Below are 20836 nucleotides of genomic sequence, written 5' to 3'. Positions count from 1 at the left end.
CCCCCGGCTGGGGCGGAAGGGGGAGACAGAGAGTTTGTCACGGCGCTGTTCCGCTCCATCCTGGGTCTGGATGATACCCACGAGATCACATTGGACCGGGTCCACAGAGCAGGTCGTATGGGGGGGTGGGGGGGGGGGGGGAGTGAGCGCCCTCCGGATATCTTAGCGTGTCTGCACAATTTTATGACTAAGGAATGTATTCTGCAGAAAACGCGGAACCTCCCTCAGGTCCAGTTTAGAGGGCACACGCCACAGCTGTTCCAGGACCTCTCGCTGTGGACATTGCAGAGGCGACAAGAACTTAAGCCCATCACAGAGCACCTTTGGCCGCACTCTACGCCCTACACCTGGAGTCACCCCTTTTGCCTTGTGTTCCGTTGGGGAGACCAGCTGCGCCAGGTGAAATCGCTGCAGGAAGCTCGTCGGATCCTAAGCTTGGAGGAGACGGAGCGGAGCGCCAGGCCGCACGAAGAAGCTGCTTCCAAAGACCGTCCAAGATGGCGGAGGAAAGAGAAGAAGTGGAGGCAACCAAGGCCGTCTATGACCGAACAAGCACTGGAGAGACAGTCTGTATTGAACAGCATCGCAGCAGGGACAAGTGCCTAGATGCAGACAGTCCCTGAGGGTCGTTTCAGTGGTCTGGGGTAGTTTGAGAGTGTTGGTGAAGCTGCTGGAGTTGGGCCTGGGCGGTGGGGTCTCTGGATGCCAAGTGACAACCTTGTGAGGTGTGGTCGACCCGTGTCTGGAACTTGCCTCTTCTTGGACGTTCGATAGAGGACTTGTGTGAGTAAATGTACACCTGTTGTGTACTTTTGTTTTATGCTGTCGTGCTTCCTCTGGAAATCTCGGGTGTCCGGGTCATGATCACTGCTCTTCTCTGGGTAGGCCCTCCCCCGGGTAGGATGCGGAGGCTGCCCCAGGGTGGAGGTCTCCGGCGGAGAAGCTTCATCCCCTCAATTCCTCATGTCCTTTAAGTGTCTAAGCCTTAATGTCCGGGTGCTCAATAGTCCTGCCAAGCGGTTGGCAATCCTCTCTGCCCTTGAGAGATCTGAGACCCAAATATGTTTGCTGCAGGAAACACATCTGTTGTCTACAGACACTTGTCGCATGCGCGACAGGTGGTTTCCCCGACAATTTTGGTCTTCTGCTCCTACAAAGCATGCTGGGGTGGCGATCTTGAGCTCGAGGGCCTTTCCTGGGGAGGTAATTGCCAAGATACATGAGGTCAGGGGTAGGTTCCTGGCCATTAGAGTGCGCGTCGAGTCATTCCACTTCACAATTGCCACATTCTTTGCCCCCAATGAACGGCAAGAATCATTCATTAGACAAGCTATATCCCCCATGCTCTCTACACCAGACAGGGCTATACTTATAGGGGGGGGGGGGGGGACTTCAACATGGTTATGGACAATGATTTGGACCGCTCTGGACACCGCTGCGGGCAGACGGGAGCGCTGACTCCGGCGGGGCGACAGTGGCTGGCTGACTGTGACTTGGAGGACATCTGGAGGAAGGCACACCGACTCTCAGGGACTATCCATTCTATTCAGCGTCCTCCAAGACCTACACGTGCATAGATTTTTTTCCTGGCCTCCTCAGAGCTTAGTTCCAAAGTCATGGAGTCCACGACTGAACCTCGGGCTTTGACAGATCATGCCCCTATTACCTTGGTGGTCAGCCTTGATGGTGGGCGAGCTCGGTTCCCGAGCTGGCGTTTTAGGGACACCATACTACAGTCCCGGTCGGTGGAGGAGGCACTGCAACAAGCGATTCTTGACTATCTTAGTCACAATGACGATGGGAGGACTAGTCTAGAGATACTTTGGGAGATGCTGAAAGTTGTAGTCCAGGGGGAGGTGATATCACTCTCGGCCAAAGATAATAAAGCTAGGAGAGAGATGAAGGCAGTGTTAGAACAGAAAGTGTCGGCATTAGAGCGCACTCACAAGCATACGGGCACCCCCAGGGTGTGGAGGGAATTGGAGAAGGCGCAGCACCAGCTGAAACAGCTTGATTGGGATCGGGCGGAGTATGCGGTTCCCCAGCTTAAACATAAATTCTACATAGGGGGTAATCGCTGTGGGAAACTCCCTGCCCATAAACTGAGGGCCCAGAGATCAGCCAATGCTATAAAGATGGTGCGCTCCCCTTCTCGGGGTGAGGTACGGACAGATCTGCAAATAGCTGAGGTGTTTGCTGAATTTTATAGAGAGCTGTACGCTGCGGACATGGGGAGCGGCGCGGACCCTGCCTCTTATCTCGCGGATTGTAAGATCGCCCGCTCCGTGAGCAAGATGCGGCCTCCCTTGACCAGCCTATAAGGATAGAGTAGGTGATTGCGGCGATTTCTCGCTTTGCGGTCAGGAGGTCGCCTGGTCCTGACTGCTTTACCGCGCTTTTCTATAAGACATTCTGCCCTGAGCTGGCCCCGCTTTTGGTGCGGCTTTTTAACTCATTCTTAGAAACAGGATCCCTCACGCCTAGCAAGCTAGAGGCTACCACCACAGTCATACATAAGCCTGGGAAGAATCCGGAGGGCTGTGGTTCGTATTATTCACAAGTTATTCACGGGTATCCTAGCGCAGGGCCTTAATCCCTATATGCCGGGACTCATTGACCCCAATCAGGTGGGCTTCATTCCCCATCGACAGTGCGGAGACAACATGAAGCAGCTCTTACACTTAATAGACAAAACTAATAGATCCCATAGGGAGGCGCTCCTCCTCTCCATTGACGCGGAGAAAACTTTCATCGGGTGCACTGGCCCTATCTCTTCCGGGTGCTGGAGTGCTTTGGGGTTGGACCGGTGTTTCGGACCTGGATTCAATGCATTTATCGAGTGCCTACGGCCGCGGTCCACGTGAATGGGACTTTGTCGCCTCTGTTTCCGATAGGGCGGGGGACGAGGCAGGGGTGTAAGCTCTCCCCACTACTGTTGGCACTTTATATGGAGCCCCTTGCTCAGCATCTCCGCGATGATACTCTTATTTCCGGCGTTAAATTTGGGGGAGACCACCACCTCATTGGTCTGTATGCTGATTATGTGATTCTCACGCTAGCGGACCCCATGGTCTCACTGCCCGCGCTCATGGAGGCCCTTAGCGCATTTAGCGGGGTATCTGGGTTTGAAGTGAATACACAGAAATCTCAAGTCTTAAGTTTGTCAATCCTACCTGCGCATGAGGAGGCCTTACGGGCTCGCTACCCCTTTATATGGTCAGCCTCCCATCTACCTTACCTGGGCATTGCGCTGGCAACATCAGCGGCAAGAATGTCTAGCATAAACTATGTTTCCCTAATTCAGGAGATATTGAGGGACCTGGAGAGGTGGGGGAAACACAGGCTCTCCTGGTTTGGCAGGGTCTCCGCGATCAAGATGACAGTCTTGCTGCGCATACTCTATGTGTTTCAGACACTCCCTCTGACCCCGCCACCATGTACCATAGTGACGCTCCAGTCAGCGATCTTGAAATTTGTATGGGGGGGGGGGGGGGGGGAGGATGAAGAGGGGAGGGGCAGGAGGGAAAGCCTGCTCGGATTCCGCATCATGCTCTGTATTGTCCTAAGGAGGAGGGGGGCCTAGCAGTTTCTTGCCTGCTGAGGTATTTTCAAGCCGCCCAGCTGCGCTACTTGCTGGAGTGGAGTCGTCTGCTCACTGAAAACCACTGGTGTTTTATGGACCAGGCAGTGGCCCGGTCTCATATTTGGAAGGAGCCCTGGCTCCGGCCTAAGCATAGAGCGTTGGGGCTTTATTCCTCTCCGGTTACGGGTGTGACGCTCCGGGTGTGGGATGCGGCGGCGGCGGTGAAGCAGGGTTTGACGACCTTCCCCTCCCCTATGTCCCCGATCTGTGAGAACCTCGACTTTGCCCCAGGTCTTCAGGTGGAGCGCTTCCGGCGCTGGTATGAAGGGGGCTGCAAAAGGGTTGGCAGTATCTTTGATGCGGATGGGGTAATTCCTTTTGCCCAGATGAGGGAGACTTATGGGTTTACGGAGGCAGACAGGCTGACGTACTACCAGGTTAGGCACTGGGCCCTTTAGCCGGCGATCAGGCCGTTGGTGGATAGACCACTTACACCGTTTGAGAAATGGCTTCTGGGAAAGAAAGACAAACGGATATCGGAATTGTACAGACTTTTGCAGGTGGTGACGCCGCCCGCTAAAACCAAGGGGCAGAAGAGATGGGAGGAAGAGTTGGGAAAGGAGCTAACAGAGGAAGAGTGTTCACTATAGAGTGCATCACACAGCTTACAACACGTCAGGGTCAAAGACCGCCTACAAGCTCGCCACTTATTGGTAATATACCCCAGCAAGGGTGCATGCATGGGACTCCGCTAAGTCTGACCTTCGCTGGAGGGGATGTGGCAGCACAGGCACACTGATACACCTGCTATGGCATTGTCCTAAGTTAAACAGATACTGGAAAGGCATTCTTGACGATATAGACAGTATTCCAGACAGAGATTCTGAGATTGCCGTCATATGTTATTCTGGGCTTACCCAACCCTCTTACCTTTCCTCTTCGCTCTCAGAAAGGACGGCAGATGGCCCTGGCTCTTAACGCAGCGCAACAGGCGATACTAGCTCTTTGGGGATCGGACAGGGTTCCGCCTTATACCTCCTGGCTTCATAAGCTTTGGTTCATCTTGGCAATGGAGAAACTGACATTGGCGTCTAGGCAGAGGGTGGGAGATGTCTGTAATATTTGGAGACCGTTCATTCAGATTCTCTCCACGGAATTCAATGAATTGACTTGCCCTGCATACTTAAGGGTGCTGGGGGATGCCTGATGGTAGGAGGGGATGGGGCTCGGGCCTCTCCTGGGGGGCGGGAGATAAAGGGGTAGGTCAGAAGGGGAGGCACACTGGGGGCTGCAAGAGGAAGCACAGTTTCGTATTTTGGTTTGTTTTGGGGTTTCTAGTTCCTTCATGGACCGGACTGTCTTGCCATCTGGGTTACTGGTGCGGTTCCCAAGAGATGGGTTCTGGAGATAAGGGAATGTGTTTCATGATGTCTGTTGGCCTTCTCTACAGGCCCGTTTGTTAGCATCTGTGGCAGGATTTCCTGCTAAACTTGATTGCCGTCCGACTCGGATGTAGGCGCAGAGCTCTGTATATGTTATATACCAATAAACAGATTTAAACCATACAATGAATACAAAATGTATATGAATAAATACAGATATGTTGAAAAAATAAATACATAAAAACTGGGAGCCCAAGTTACGCAGGTGGCTAGTTTTACCCTTTGTAACCCTATATATATTTGTTTTTTCCTTTGTACTATTGGCCAGGGTCTGGGTGTTTTATAAATGCTCTTCTAGCTATGAATTCATGACTCTGGTCTTTTCCTAGTTACACTCCACCTCCTCCTCTGATAACGTGGTCCTGGTAATTAGCTTAGGGCTTTCTGTGACTGTTTTGCCCTTTGTAGAGGGCAATTGTCTAACATTTCTGGGAAATGTGCAGCCTTCTGCATACTTAGACCTTTTTTTTTTAATCTAGTGATCTCCTTTGTGGACAAACCTGGGGTTTGTTGTACTTTGAACGTCTTGTCTTTTTATTATTATATTTAGTGCCCCTTCAGGTTTTTCCACCTCTTGGGTATTTTGGAGTTCAGTAATCGTCTGATTTTTTAAACAAAATGTTATATTCAACTAGTTGAGCTTGTTAAAGGTTTTGCAGACTTCTCTTTACGGATATGCAAGAATAAGACAAAGGTTGCGATCTGGAATGTTCAAGCCATAGTTAAATAAAATAGTGAGGGAAATATTTAACGGTAAAAGTCAAATTGTAAAGGAGTGATTAGACACTAGCAAATGTCTGCCTCCTGTGAAATCAACATAAAAAACATGATGATTTTGAATGTACTTCAATCCTCAATGTCAGTAGACATTCATGTTGAATATTTTAATTTGACACCAGATTTTGAGTTTATCAAAAATGCCAGTGAGAGTTAGGGATGACTTTGACCAAGCCGCTTTATGTTGCTTGCAGAAAAAACTGAAGCCTGTAGATGCATGGATTTAATCAAACCCAATTGTAAGAGAGATACTGTATTAAAATAGGACACTATTATTCTGTGTGCAGTATTTAGGTGCATAAAACAGTGTTAAACTACACTAGCGGACAGGATCATGTCTAATTGTCCAAGCATGCTCTTGTAACGTACACAATCTGGTTTGAATTTATGCATTTTGATAGGCATTTGCCAAATAGCCCAGTTGCTGAATAGGAAGAAAGGTAAGGTTTTCAGGTTGAATAAGCTTAAAGTGGAGGATAAAGGTGTTCGGGCAATACACGAAGGCTACTGTATAGGACTTGTTGATGGCACTTGCTGCTTTGTGAAAAAATGCTCTAGTCGAAACCTCACAATGAAGTTATACTTTGCAGCACGTTAAAATAGAAAAGTTTACCAAAGCCTTCAATAAGAACTAAGAACCTACAATCTGTACTCTGCAAGCAAAATATGCCTTGTTGCCAATAAGACAGACGTACTAATATCCTGGGGTGGTGTAGACACTTAAAGGCCGATTACAGAAGTGAATCAGAAAGAGTAAGTGTAATTAAAAGTTTAGATGAGCAACTCTGTTAGCATTAATTGTTATCAGGCTCTATAGATTTTTTTTTTTTTTTTTAAGTGAATCATCCCAGTCTCCCAAAAATAGACAAAGATTATAGCTAGAGAATCATGTGGCACCAATAGTCTTAATAAAGGTAAAACTCCAAGTTATGATGGGTTTCCAGTTGAGTTTTCGAAACAGTTCAATTGAAACTGTTGCAAAACAAGACAAACATTTACAGTAACTGTAGGAAACTGGCTTGGTATATACTGTATCAACATGAGATATAGTGTGCACAGAGTCCAGGGGTTCCCCAGAGGCTTTACAGAGGTTAAAGTCGATATTAATGCTCTGTTTTGTGGTAGTGTGGTCGAGCAGTTGGGCTTATCAGAGGGTAGTGCAAAGCATTTATTGTGCACACAGACAATAGAAGCACACACTCAATGACAACTCTTGTATAGAAAAAAATATCTTGTTACGTTATTGCTAAAACCACAAGATTCAGGTTGCAGGCAAGTACATCAATAAATAAGTATTTCACATATGTATCAATATGACTGATTCACAGTCGCCAGTCATACAGTTTTTGAATAAATGGCAATCTGTTTTAAAAGTTGACAGTGCAATTTTCAGAAACAGTTCCTGGGGGAAGAAAAGTTAGTACGTTTTACTGGTAAGTACACAACTTACAGTTCCAGTCACCGGGGGTTAAAAGTCCATAGGTTATGGTTCAAGTTAACACCAAACATCCACCACCAGCGACATGGGGCCGGCTCTGTGCAGAGGTCAAAGTTGAGACAAATTTAACATGGGCTCCTATGGAGACTGGGGGCACTCTGTTTCAGATCTGCTCGCAGGTAAGTACCAGCGTCTTCGGAGGGCAGACCTGGGGGGTTTAGAGGAGCACTGGAAGGGGGTGGAGAAGGGAACAGGTAAGCACCAAACACACCCTCAGTGGCACAGGGATGGCCAGGTGAAGGGTGCACAGGGCTCCCAATGCTTTTCAGTGGGGGGTGCCGGGGGGTAACTTAGATGCTGCAGGCTGGGTTCAGGGGGTGTGTTTCAGAAAACCATAGGCTGGACAAACCTGATGAACGTTGCTGCACCAGAGGCCGGGTTCCCCAGGCCAGGGGATTGCAGGTGCAATGATCTTTTTGGTGATGGGTATCTTCATCTGGAGCTTTTGTGGTCGGGGGGGGGGGGCTCCTCTATATTCACACTGCAGGCATCATCGTGGGGGGACAGGAGAGGTCAACCCAGGGAGGGAACTTGCTTGGACTCGCCTGGGGATCCTATAGTCGGTTGGGCCACCTGGACAAGGGCCGTGGGCATCGGGTGCAGAGCGGTCAGGACCTGTGGAGGCTCTGGAGTCCTTAGATGTAGTTTCTTCTTGGACAGGGCCGCTGTCCACAGGAGTTCCTGGTCCTCGGTGATGCAGGCAGTCCTCAGGATGCTTGGCAGCAGGATACGTCGCTTTTCGTTTGCAGGTTCTTTGAAGCAGGAGACAGGCTGGTAGGGCTGGAGCCAAGTCTTCCTTCTTCTCTCCTGGGGTTTCAGCATAGCAGTCCTTCTTCCTTGTGAAGTCGCCAGGAATCTGACGATCTGGGTTCAGGGGAGCCCCTAAGTCCTGGATTTAGGGGTGTTACAGGGGTCAGAGGGCAGTAGACATTGGCTACCGTCCCTAAGGGTGGCTACACCCTTCTTGTGTCCACTCCCTTTGGGAAGGGGGCACATTATTCCTAACCCTATTGGTCCCTATCCTCCGAACAAAGATGGAGGAATCTGCGGGAGGGGGGTCACTTCAGCTCAGGACACCTTAGGGGTGATCCCAGCTGAACCGGTCACGCCTCCTTGTTTTTCCTAAGTTTCCCACCAAACTTGCCGCCAAAAGTGGGGCTTTGTCTGGGGGGAGGGCATCTCCAATAGCTTGAGTGCCCTGGGGCACTGTAACAGGAGGCCTGAGCCTTTGAGTTCCTGAAGGGGGAGGTGTAAAGCATCTCCATCCACAGCAGGCTTGGTTTTCAGCCTCAGAGGGCACAAATGCCCTCACCCCGTGGGGTCAGAAACTTGTCTGCTAGTGGCATTCTTCAGTGAAGCCATCATGGAGTTGGGGAGTTCGTAACAACAACTCCCAGCCCATGTATTTAAGATGGCCATACTGCACTTGCAATGTTAAGAATGGACTTAAGACACTGTAGGGGCATATAGTGAATGCAGCTATGCCCTCACTTGTGGTATAGTGTACCTTGCCTTAGGGGTGTAAGGTCTGCTAGAAAGGGTGATTTACCTATGCTACATGCAGTGTTTTGTGGGCATGGCACCTTGAGAGGAATGTCATGTCGACTTTGCCTTTTTCTTCCCATCAACACACAATCTTCAATGACAGTGCAAATGTGTTTGGTGAGGGGTCCCTTAGGGTGGCACAACACATGCTGCAGCCCTTAGGGACTCTCCCTGGCCACAGGGCCCTTGGTACCTTTTACAAGGGACTTATCTGTGTGCCAACTGTGGAAACAATGGTACTGTTTTAGGGAAAGAACATTGGTGCTGGGGCCTGGTTAGCAGGAAGTCAGAATCAATAAGTGAGCCTGCAGTAACTGCAACAAGGGCTAGTTTCCCACAGTAACAGTATGGAAACAGTCTGTTTAGGGATGAGCAGAAGGAGTTGGTCTTTACGGTGGTGCACAAAGCCATGTAAAGACAACAAATTAGTACAACTATCAAACAGTTATTGTAGATATTTAGTTACAATACTATTGACTAAGGATGTACAAAGACACTGATAAATCACATCAAGTGCAAGGTAGCGAAGGATAACATGGTTGCAAGCTGCTTCTTATTACAAGATTCTTTTTTTTTTTTTTTTTTTTTTTTTTTTTACACACACTAAGAATTAAACAATGGCGTGGGAGTTTGTTTTCAGTGATCAGTCAAATGAATATGAGTGACCTATTAAGATTAATTTTATTTTGTTTTTGTGCTTTAAAGACTGGGGCAACGGTTCAAGTCAATGGGAGTTTTTAGTTCTCCACTGTTTGCATAGGTTAAATAGGAGTGTCCCTTCTCCCTAGGAATAGAGATCCCTTGCACATCAGGTGAAGGTGAGTATGCTAAAGTGAAAGCAATGAATTGAGGGATTTGGGGTTAAACTCAATGTGATTAGAATGACCAGGCAACCAAACCTGCTATAGACTATACACTGGCTAAAATGTAAGAATGAACCCTCTTCATGAATAACTGGTCAATTATGGAAAAGGTAACCTGCAAAGTGAAATATGAAGGAAACATCCTTCACATGTATGCAAATGAAAATGTCACATACCCAGTGTACATCTGTTCGTGGCATCAGTCGCTGAGATTCACATGGTCTGCATTAGCTCGCCATCTGGTGTTGGGTCGGAGTGTTACAAGTTGTTTTTCTTCGAAGAAGTGTTTTCGAGTCACTGGACCGAGTGGCTCCTCCTTCTGTGCTCATTGCGCATGGGCGTCGACTCCATCTTCGATTGTTTTCCCCGCAGAGGGTGAGGTAGGAGTTGTACTATAGTAATAGTGCCCGCGCAATGAAATGTGTAAGTATGTACCTATTAAAGGTTTAAATAATATATAAAAAAATGTACAAAATTGAAGGTAACTTCTGAACTGCTACAGGCTTCCGGGGAGGTGGGTGGGCCCATGTGAATCTCAGCGACTGATGCCACGAACAGATGTACACTGGGTAAGTGACATTTTCAGTTCGATGGCATCTGTCGCTGTAGATACACATGGTCTGCATAGACTAGTAAGCAGTTATTTCCCCATAAGCGGTGGATTAGCCTGTAGGAGTAGAAGTTGTCTGAAATAGAGTTCTTAATACAGCTTGACCTACTGCGGCTTGTTGTGCGGATAGCACATCTATACAGTAGTGTTTGGTGAATGTGTGAGGCGTAGACCATGTGGCTGCCTTACATATTTCATGCATTGGGATGTTTCCTAAAAAGGCCATTGAAGCACCTTTTTTCCTTGTTGAATGTGCCCTGGGAGTAATGGGCAGTTGTCTTTTTGCTTTAAGGTAGCAGATTTGGATGCATTTAACAATCCATCTGGCTATACCTTGTTTTGATATTGGGTTACCTGCATGAGGTTTTTGGAATGCAATAAATAGCTGTTTAGTCTTTCTGATGTTCTTTGTTCTGTCAATGTAGTACATTAATGCTCTTTTGACATCTAATGTATGTAGTGCTCTTTCAGCCACAGAATCTGGCTGTGGGAAAAAAACAGGTAGTTCTACCGTTTGATTTAGATGGAACGGTGAAATAACTTTTGGTAAAATTTTTGGATTAGGTCGTAGGACGACCTTATTTTTATGTATTTGTATAAAAGGTTCCTGTGTTGTGAACGCTTGAATTTCACTTACTCTTCTCAGAGATGTAATGGCGATGAGAAAGGCAACTTTCCAGGTTAGGAATTGTATTCCGCAAGAGTGCATGGGTTCGAAAGGTGGGCCCATGAGTCTTGTTAGGACCACATTTAGGTTCCATGAAGGAACAGGTGGTGTTCTTGGTGGTATAATTCTTTTAAGACCTTCTATGAATGCTTTGATGACTGGTATCCTATACAAGGAAGTTGAATAGGTAGTCTGCAGGTATGCAGATATTGCTGCAAGGTGTATTTTAATAGAAGAGAAGGCTAGCCTTGCTTTTTGTAAATGGAGCAAGTAATTTATTATATGTTTTGGAGTTGCGTCTAGTGGTTGTATCTGATTATGATGGCAGTAACAAACAAATCTTTTCCACTTACTTGCGTAGCAGTGTCTAGTGGATGGCCTTCTGGCCTGCTTTATGACCTCCATACACTCTTGGCTAAGTTGTAAGTGTCCGAATTCTAGGATTTCAGGAGCCAGATTGCTAGATTCAGCGATGCTGGATCTGGGTGTCTGATCTGTTGGTTGTGTTGCGTTAACAGATCTGGTTTGTTCGGCAGTTTGATGTGGGGTACTACAGAAAGATCTAGCAGTGTTGTGTACCAGGGTTGTCTTGCCCACGTTGGTGCTATTAAAATGAGTTTGAGTTTGTTTTGACTCAATTTGTTCACTAGATAAGGGAGGAGAGGGAGAGGAGGAAAAGCGTAAGCAAATATTCCTGACCAGTTCATCCATAGGGCATTGCCTTGGGATTGCTTGTGTGGGTATCTGGACGCGAAGTTTTGGCATTTTGCGTTCTCTTTTGTTGCAAATAAGTCTATCTGAGGTGTTCCCCAGAGTGTGAAGTAGGTGTTCAGAATTTGTGGGTGGATTTCCCATTCGCGGACTTGTTGGTGATCTCGAGAGAGATTGTCTGCCAGTTGATTCTGGATCCCTGGAATAAACTGTGCTATGAGGCGAATTTGATGGTGGATTGCCCACTTCCATATGTTTTGAGCCAATAAGCTTAACTGCGTTGAATGTGTTCCTCCTTGTTTGTTTAGATAATACATCGTTGTCATGTTGTCTGTTTTGACAAGGATGTATTTGTGGGTTATGATTGGTTGGAAAGCTTTTAGTGCTTGAAAAACTGCTAATAATTCTAGATGATTTATATGCAGTTTTGTTTGATGTATGTTCCATTGTCCTCTTATGGTGTGTTGATTGAGATGTGCTCCCCACCCTGCCATGGAAGCATCTGTTATTACGTACTGTGGCACTGGGTCTTGGAAAGGCCGCCCTTTGTTTAAATTTATACTGTTCCACCATAGAAGCGAGAGGTAAGTTTGGCGGTCTATTAACACCAGATCTAGAAGGTGACCCTGTGCTTGAGACCACTGTGAGGCTAGGCATTGTTGTAAGGGCCTCATGTGCAGTCTTGCGTTTGGGACAATGGCTATGCATGAGGACATCATGCCTAGGAGCTGTAGTATTGTTCTTGCTTGTATTGTTTGATTTGGAGACATGTGTTGAATGACTCTGTTGAAATTGTGAATTCTTTGTGGAGTTGGCGTTGCTACTCCTTTTGTCGTGTCTATTATGGCTCCTAGATATTGCTGTACTTTGCTTGGCTGAATGTTGGATTTTGCAAAGTTGACGGTGAACCCTAGTTTGTAGAGGGTTTGTATGACTTGATTTGTGTGGTTTGAGCATTGTGTGAGCAAACTGGTTTTGATTAGCCAGTCGTCTAGATACGGGAATACATGTATTTGCTGCCTTCTGATGTGTGCAGCGACTACTGCTAGGCATTTTGTGAATACCCTTGGAGCGGTTGTTAAACCGAAAGGCAATACTTTGAATTGGTAATGTATTCCTTTGAATACAAACCTTAGATATTTTCTGTGTGATTGATGTATTGGTATATGGAAATATGCGTCTTTGAGGTCTAGGGTTGTCATGTAGTGTTTTTTGAGCAATGGTAACACTTCTTGTAGTGTGACCATGTGAAAGTGGTCTGATTTGATGAATGTGTTTACTACTCTGAGGTCCAGAATTGGTCTCAGTGTTTTGTCCTTTTTTGGTATCAAGAAGTACAGTGAATAAACTCCTGTGTTTATTTGTGTGCTTGGTACTAATTCTATTGCATTTTTTTGCAGTAGTGCTTGAACTTCTATCTCTAGAAGCTGTGAATGGTGTTTTGATAAATTTTGTGATTTTGGTGGTATGTCTGGAGGGAATTGCAGGAATTCTATGCAATAACCATGTTGGATAATTGCTAGGACCCATGTGTCTGTAGTTATTTCCTCCCATGCTTCGTAATATTGACCTATCCTTCCCCCCACTGGTGTTGTGTGGGGGGGGGGGGTGAGTGACGTGTGAGTCACTGCTTGTTGGTAGTGGTTTTGGGGCTTTGAAATCTTCCTCTATTCCTAGGGAATTGCCCTCCTCTATACTGGCCCCGAAAGCCTCCCCTGTACTGTCCCTGGTAGGTGGACGGTGCGGACTGTGAGGTACTGGCTTGTGTGGCCTGACCCCGAAACCCTCCTCTAAAAGGTGTTTTGCGGAAGGTGGTATAAGATCCTCTGCTCTGCGGGGAGTAGAGTGCGCCCATGGCCTTGGCAGGGTCAGTGTCCTTTTTGAGCTTTTCTATGGCTGTGTCGACCTCCGGACCGAACAGCATTTTTTCGTTTACTGGCATGTTAAGTACTGCCTGCTGAATTTCCGGCTTGAATCCAGACGTTCTGAGCCATGCGTGCCTACGGATGGTAACCGACGTATTAATGGTCCTTGCGGCTGTGTCTGCTGCATCCATAGAGGAGCGTATTTGATTGTTGGAAATGTTTTGACCTTCTTCAACCACCTGTTTTGCTCTTTTTTGTAGATCTTTTGGGAGATGTTCAATGAGATGCTGCATCTCATCCCAGTGGGCTCTGTCGTATCGCGCTAGCAGCGCTTGTGAGTTTGCGATGCGCCACTGGTTTGCTGCCTGGACAGCGACCCTCTTCCCGGCTGCATCAAACTTTCTGCTTTCTTTATCTGGGGGAGGTGCATCCCCAGAAGTGTGTGAATTTGCCCGTTTTCTGGCAGCCCCTACCACCACAGAATCTGGTGGCAGCTGAGAGGTGATGAATACAGGGTCCGTAGGAGGCGCCTTATATTTTTTGTCCACTCTAGGCGTTACTGCCCTGCTTTTGACTGGCTCTTTGAAGATCTCCTTTGCATGGCGAAGCATGGCTGGGAGCATAGGCAGGCTTTGGTAGGAGCTGTGGGTGGAGGAGAGGGTGTTAAATAAAAAGTCATCCTCTACTTGTTCAGAGTGTAGTTCCACATTATGGAACTGAGCTGCTCTAGCCACCACTTGTGAATAGGCTGTGCTGTCCTCAGGTGGTGATGGCCTAGTTGGGTATGTGTCTGGGCTGTTATCAGACACTGGTGCATCGTACAAGTCCCACGCGTCTTGATCTTGGTCGTCGTGGCTCATGGCGGTGTGAGCTGGCGAATGTGACGGGGTGTAAGTTGGTGAAGCCGGAGTTACAGGTGGAGGCGAGGGAGGAGGTGTTACCGTCTTTGCTGTTTGTTGCTGAGGAGCCTCTCGTGCTACAAACTGAAGTGTTCTCTTTCTTTTGACAGGTGGAAGGGTACTGATCTTCCCTGTCCCCTGCTGAATAAAGATACGCTTCTGCGTGTGATCCACTTCAGTGGATTGCAGTTCCTGTTCGAATCTGTGTCTTTTCATTTGTGAAGACATAGAAAGTTCTTCAGTATAGGAGCCTGAAACTGGGTCTGTTGGTGCTTTTTTCGGCTCCGAAAACCCTGTTGTTTGTTTTTTCGGCTCCGAGGTAACCTTCCTCTTCTTTTGTGCCGAAAAATCTTGGCCTCTATGATCTTCGGCGCCACTGTCTCGGCGTCGATCCGTGTCGACACCGAACTCTCGGTGTCGATGCTTCTCTTTAGCACTCTCTCGGTCCCGAGGAGGCTGCGTGCCGGTGTCTCGACCGGAGTCGGACGATCTCGACACTGAATGGGCCTTTTTCGGTGCCGATTGTTGGTCACCGTGAATTTGGGTTGAGCCATGGCCGGTTGGCAGTGGCGTCCCCTGGGCCTTTTTGCCTTTTTTAATTTCTGATCTCGACGTCTTACTCACTGTTTTTGGATGGTCGAGTTCGTCGGAGTCTGAATCCTGGATGGAAAAGGATTCCTCCTGTTCCTCTTCTGTCTCGAACTGTCGATGCTCTTTTGGCGTGGACGCCATCTGCAGTCTTCTCGCTCGGCGGTCGCGCAGAGTTTTTCGGGACCGGAACGCCCGACAGGCCTCACAGGATTCTTCGCTGTGCTCGGGTGACAGGCACAGGTTACAGACCGAGTGTTGGTCCGTATAAGGATATTTGTTGTGGCATTCAGGGCAGAATCGAAACGGGGTCCGTTCCATCGGCGTTGTTCTCCACGCGGTCGGGCCGACTAGGCCCCGACGGTGTGCCGAAATCTACCCCGAAGGGCACTGAAGCGCTTCGATGTTCAATGCGTTGTCGTATGTGTTTATCTCGAACCGGATCGCAACGATACCGTCGAAAATCTTCAGTTTTCAGCTATCTTTCCGTTCCGAAACTCGGAGCGACAGGAACACGTCCGAACCCGATGGCGGAAAGAAAACAATCGAAGATGGAGTCGACGCCCATGCGCAATGAGCACAGAAGGAGGAGCCACTCGGTCCAGTGACTCGAAAACACTTCTTCGAAGAAAAACAACTTGTAACAGTCCGACCCAACACCAGATGGCGAGCTAATGCAGACCATGTGTATCTACAGCGACAGATGCCATCGAACCATATTTTTCATGTGAGAGTAGAAAAACAGAGTAGTGGTGACAGAAACAGTACATTCATTGCACTCTATTACAGCTATTTTAAATGGGCCTATTCCTTGTTTATTGTATTGAGGGATATCATATGCAGATTTCTCATGTAATCACTATGCCTGCTCAGGATCATCAACTTTAAACAAAATATCTCAGAATTGTCAACCCAGTGCATTAACTTGCTTTACTTACTAAGATTATGAAGTTAAGAAATACCACAAAAGGATAACTGCACCTCGGTGGTCCTAGCATACAACATGGAAACACTTCTAACACAGGATCTTAAAGACAGTATACTTCCAACAAAAAACCCTACACAATGTAGTGAGCTACCCATGTAGGCAAGCGCTTCAACACTCCACATAGGATTAGTAGGCAATACATAAATGTTACACTACAATATATGTATGATGCATGTGAAATCTCCATATGGACTACAAGTTGTAAATGGTAGTCCATAGCACTTGAAGTTGGTGTTTGGACATGAACACTTTCAACTAGCCTACAGGACAGAGTACAGTAACATATATAACAAACGAATGGGCATCAGTCTTGTTTCAGTCCCAGTACCTATTATCAATCTATTTTCCCACAAACTATTGTGACATGCTCAAAAAGCCACCACATTTTCCACCGTGGCCCTCATATAAGGTACCCCCACCACTCCCAATCCACAACTCCCCACAGGCAAATGTTGGAACTGGGCTGAGTCTCTGCTCATAACATTCTGATTTGGTAAAAGGAAATACTATAAATCATTAATTAATAGATGAAGATAAGCAGCTTGTGTATGAGGGGTTAATGAGCTATCTGTTCTAAAGCACTCATTGCTAAAAACTGTACAGTGGTGTGATTATCAAAATAGAAGCACTAAACAAATATAAAAAAGATTTTACACTGTGCAATGCTTATTTTAATCTATTTCTCACACACATAAAATTGAAGGAAATCTTTCTTTCAACAGGCATCATTCATAATGGTTCAGGGTAATGGTAACCCTCCATACATGCCATATCCGAGGTTTTATTTCACTGCATTAGAAAATAATTCATCATACACACGGTCACCAGGATGCGCTACAACCACTTCCTACCGCCTGAATCTTACAAGGATCAGACCAGACATTGACAACCTGCCCGGTTTTCAATATTTTAAAACATTTTATTTAATAAAAGTTAAACATAGAAAAACAAAGTTACACTCCATCATAAAAATTACTCTGACATTTAGTTGAAGAATCCTCTTGTCCACCTGAATGTTCCCTTGACTGTTGGAAGAATTGAGTAAGAGCTAGCATACAATATGAGTTATGGGCACTCCCACCATTCAGTGCATCAACCAAATTAAAATAAATTCAGCTACAGGAACATAAAAATACAGTCAGTTCATGACCAGTGCTAAACACTTCAACACTGAAAGATGTAAATCACTTAATCATAAACAGACTTAATTGTTACAAAGATTAATTATCTACACTGTATACAGGGCTGTACTTCAGCTTTTTTTTTCCAAGCACAGTTTTAGAAATAGAATTTCTGAGAAAAACAAAAAAAGCAAACAGACACAAGGAAATAAAACGAAAATATTTTGTCACATATGTCATCCTAAATTAATGCACAGACACTGTTCTCCTGTGGCCTAAATGGATACAACCACTCTATCAATGCCAGACGATGGCACCAAGTATTTTGTAGACAATGTAAGGGAAAAAAAAAAAAAAAAAAAAAAAAAAAAAAACATCAGGCGTTCTCATTTAGATTTTACTAGACAGTTTCTAGCCATATTAAGACCAGAGGACTAGCAATGCTGCGATGTTTTTGTGCAGTTATCTGTGAAGACTGGAAACAGTCCACTCAGCATGATGTCAACGATGACTGCAAAGCTTCTAGGTCCCTTGACTTGCCCTGGCATCTGTCATTCAGAGATCTGCAAATCTGGAGAGAGGAGAACACATAAAAATGTCAGCAGAGGAAAGATATATTCAATTTATTGGACTTGATTAATAGTTTTCGATAAATGAGACCATTACCAAAAAAATGATAAGAATATTTAAAACAGTTCTTTGCTACAAAGAGCCCATTGGTTCAACTTAAAATGCCACTACATTGTAAAAACTTCAGTAAAGAAATGTATTACTTTAAATATTCTCCCATAATGTATTGAAAAATACTTCTCCCTCAAGAGGAACGCAAGTATCACTACAATTTTTGTATTACTGATAGAAAACAAGTAAATAAAAAAATTTAAAAAAATTTAAGCAGTTTTCTCCAAATGCTTACTCTTTAGTTTTACTACCATGCTTACTCAAGCAAGCACTTAGCTAACTGGATAAAAGTATCAAATCAAATAAATAGTGTAACAAACCTGCTATATTATGGCCCGTTGTTTCAAAAGTCTTTGGGATCCACACTAACCAATCCAGTTAGTCGACGCTACAGCATTTCAGTTTAAAAACTATACTCCCTCGTAACTCAATAAATCCCAACACCCAAACAACAAGCGTCCCACATAAATAATGTCAATGGCAGAAGTAAGTTGTCAAGCGTCTTGGTATCCAGTTAGTTGAGCATTATATGTTGGGTAACCCGAGTTGCAGTGGGAACATACCTAGATTTGAGGTGGCACTCACATACCCCAATTAAGCAGAATCTCTCATCTCCCTGTGAGGCACCATTGAACACAACATGCACCATAGACTCACTGGTCTGGATTTGTTCTACGTTGTGCCACGAATTTGCTCACAACTAGTGAAAGCTAAAATAAGCTATACAGGAAAATGAAAATGGATTTGGTAGGCCATCTTCTAGTCCTGCAATGTGACAGTGCTGCAGTCCGTACTAGTGGATGCAACATCCACTGTGGTGCTCGAGTCTCTAGGGGCATAGACCATTGGGGGGGAGGGGGGAGTGGTAAGTGGCGTGATGGGGCTATGCCTGAGGTATGACACTTTAAAATGTTCTGACCTTTGTGATGAAATTGGACTGACAATTAAAGTAGCTCACTGTTTCAGAAAATGGCCAAAGATTACATCTCTGGCTCTTATCTAGCCATATCCTCCCCTGATGCCAAAATAGAGGGCTCATTTACCCCAACTGAAGGCACAGACAAGAAGCATGGACCAATAAAAGTGCCAATTTTCTAAAGTCACACAAGTATGATCGTCATTCTCCTCCTTTCTATACCTGCTGTCAGAAAAAACAAATATGCAGGATGCTGGCGGCGTATAAGGGTGCTGTCAGCTTGTGGTCAAATTCACTGTGAGCCTTATGTATTCAACCTCTGGCTTAAGGTCAAACGTACTTTACTAAAACAATTTCCAGGAATGATGACTCAACTGCAGAGTATTGCACAGCATGTGAATCTAGAACGTGTTTAGGCTGCAAAATATCAGCTGCTAAAACAGCATAAATTAAACATTAAGTTCTAAAAAGATTTACTCAATTGCAGTCCAATTACTTTGTGATAGGTACTTACATTATATTTAGAAGTGTCTTGATACTGTGTCATTGGTTTGTCTGCAATGCCACATGTGCCAACTCCAACCTTGCCAGTTACACTCTCAGGGGAGGCAAATATACTTCTTTTAACCTATAGGGAAAACAAAACAATAATTTAAACCAACTTATATTTTGAGGTAGGGTTTGATTTTGAGCTGTTTCGTGAATTAAGTACATGAATGGGTTATAAAGAGTGGACTTTTCATGGGTTCGGTGCTCTAGTGCTTAGTAATTTCCTGAAGACATACAGGGCCATCAAATCACCCACCTCATCAAGATCAAAGGGCAGGCAGCTAAAAGCAGACCAAAAAAAGCTTACATTTCAAGTTTATTAGGAGTTCATGAAGAAGCACCTGTTAATGTACGTGTGAGAAATGTAGGTATGTTTTACAGCAAAGAATGGTTACTAAATCGGACATAACAGAACTACTACGGTCACTGCTACTAAAAGATGCAGTTTAATAGAGCTCCGAAACTCCAACGTTCTCCAAAATTTGCACTGTAGCACAAAAATCCTTTCACTTTTTCAATTAAACTTACATTTTCCTCTCCCAAAAACTGAATAGAATTAATTCACTTAATGGTACACTGCATATAAGGAAAGGCAGTGGACAGAGTGCTTAGCAGGAGGCTTTTAATTTGCAATGATCAAACATGCTTCATTGCCCAGTTTTAAATGCAAGGAATCGTAATGAAAGTAATTAAAAATGTTTTGTCTTGCAGGAAAGATTATGGAAGCACTAATAAATCCTTACAACATCACACCTCCAAAAATACAAACAAGGGGCTGTGCAAGCTGTTTCCAGAACTTCTCTTGATATCCTTCAAGTTTCATAGGCAACCTATAAAATGCCCAAGTAAAGTGCATGTCAATTTGTTTCCATTACCATTGGTGAGTGGCCCTATTCAACATTTTGCAAAACTAATCGTACTTACTGTATGGGTTCGCTTAAGGGGTTTAAGGAGAACTCCAAGTTGTAAAGCTGTTTTTTCTTGATAAGGCGAAATATGCTAAAGCAATTAACCTACACAATCTATTAATATCTTATAAATTCCCTTCAGGTGTCTTGAAACTGGGATATCTAGAAGCAGCAATGTATTAAAACGATGCAGCCAGAGTCCTGGGAGTTTATATATAATACACAATTGTGAATTGCTGCCCAATAACTGCTTGCAAAGAAATCTAGATTCCAGACTGGCATATATGACAAGAAACATGAGCTGTCCAAACTGGAATACAGAGAATTAATATTCCCTTAATGGCTAGCTACACACAATGAGCCACTTACTTTTATGCTGCTGAAAACGAGATTCTTTGGTATTGATCAGCCCGAAGTCAAAAGCTTCATTACAAAATGCAATAAGCATCTATCTTTTCGTGGTATCTTTTTAATACAGATCTTAGTACAGAATTTGCGAAGTCACTACTGAATCGATGGCTTTTTTTTCCACTCGAATACCCAAACGCTCTAGAAAATTGCTACAATGCAGCAACCTAACTCTAGGTTACAAAATAACAATCCCAAGAAAGATCCTTGAAGATTA

At 45.2% G+C, this 20836-nt stretch overlaps 1 protein-coding gene across 1 annotated transcript in view; it reads right to left on the bottom strand.

The window, feature by feature from the left end:
- Nucleotides 1–16930: 16930 nt before the first annotated feature.
- SMNDC1 (survival motor neuron domain containing 1) overlaps nt 16931–20836 on the bottom strand; it is a 62267-nt gene continuing 58361 nt past the window's right edge. Inside the window, exons 6-7 of the mRNA XM_069239410.1 lie at nt 19269–19382; nt 16931–17728 (exon numbers count right to left, since the gene is read on the bottom strand). Of these exons, the coding sequence (XP_069095511.1) occupies nt 17648–17728; nt 19269–19382 (195 nt within the window). The 3' untranslated portion in view covers nt 16931–17647. The remainder of the gene's footprint in view (nt 17729–19268; nt 19383–20836) is intronic.

The sequence above is a fragment of the Pleurodeles waltl genome, chromosome 6 (genome assembly GCF_031143425.1).
Source record: "Pleurodeles waltl isolate 20211129_DDA chromosome 6, aPleWal1.hap1.20221129, whole genome shotgun sequence".
NCBI lineage: Eukaryota > Metazoa > Chordata > Amphibia > Caudata > Salamandridae > Pleurodeles > Pleurodeles waltl.
The sequence above is the reverse complement of the archived record's forward strand: the minus strand, read 5'-3'. Positions and strand labels throughout refer to the sequence as shown.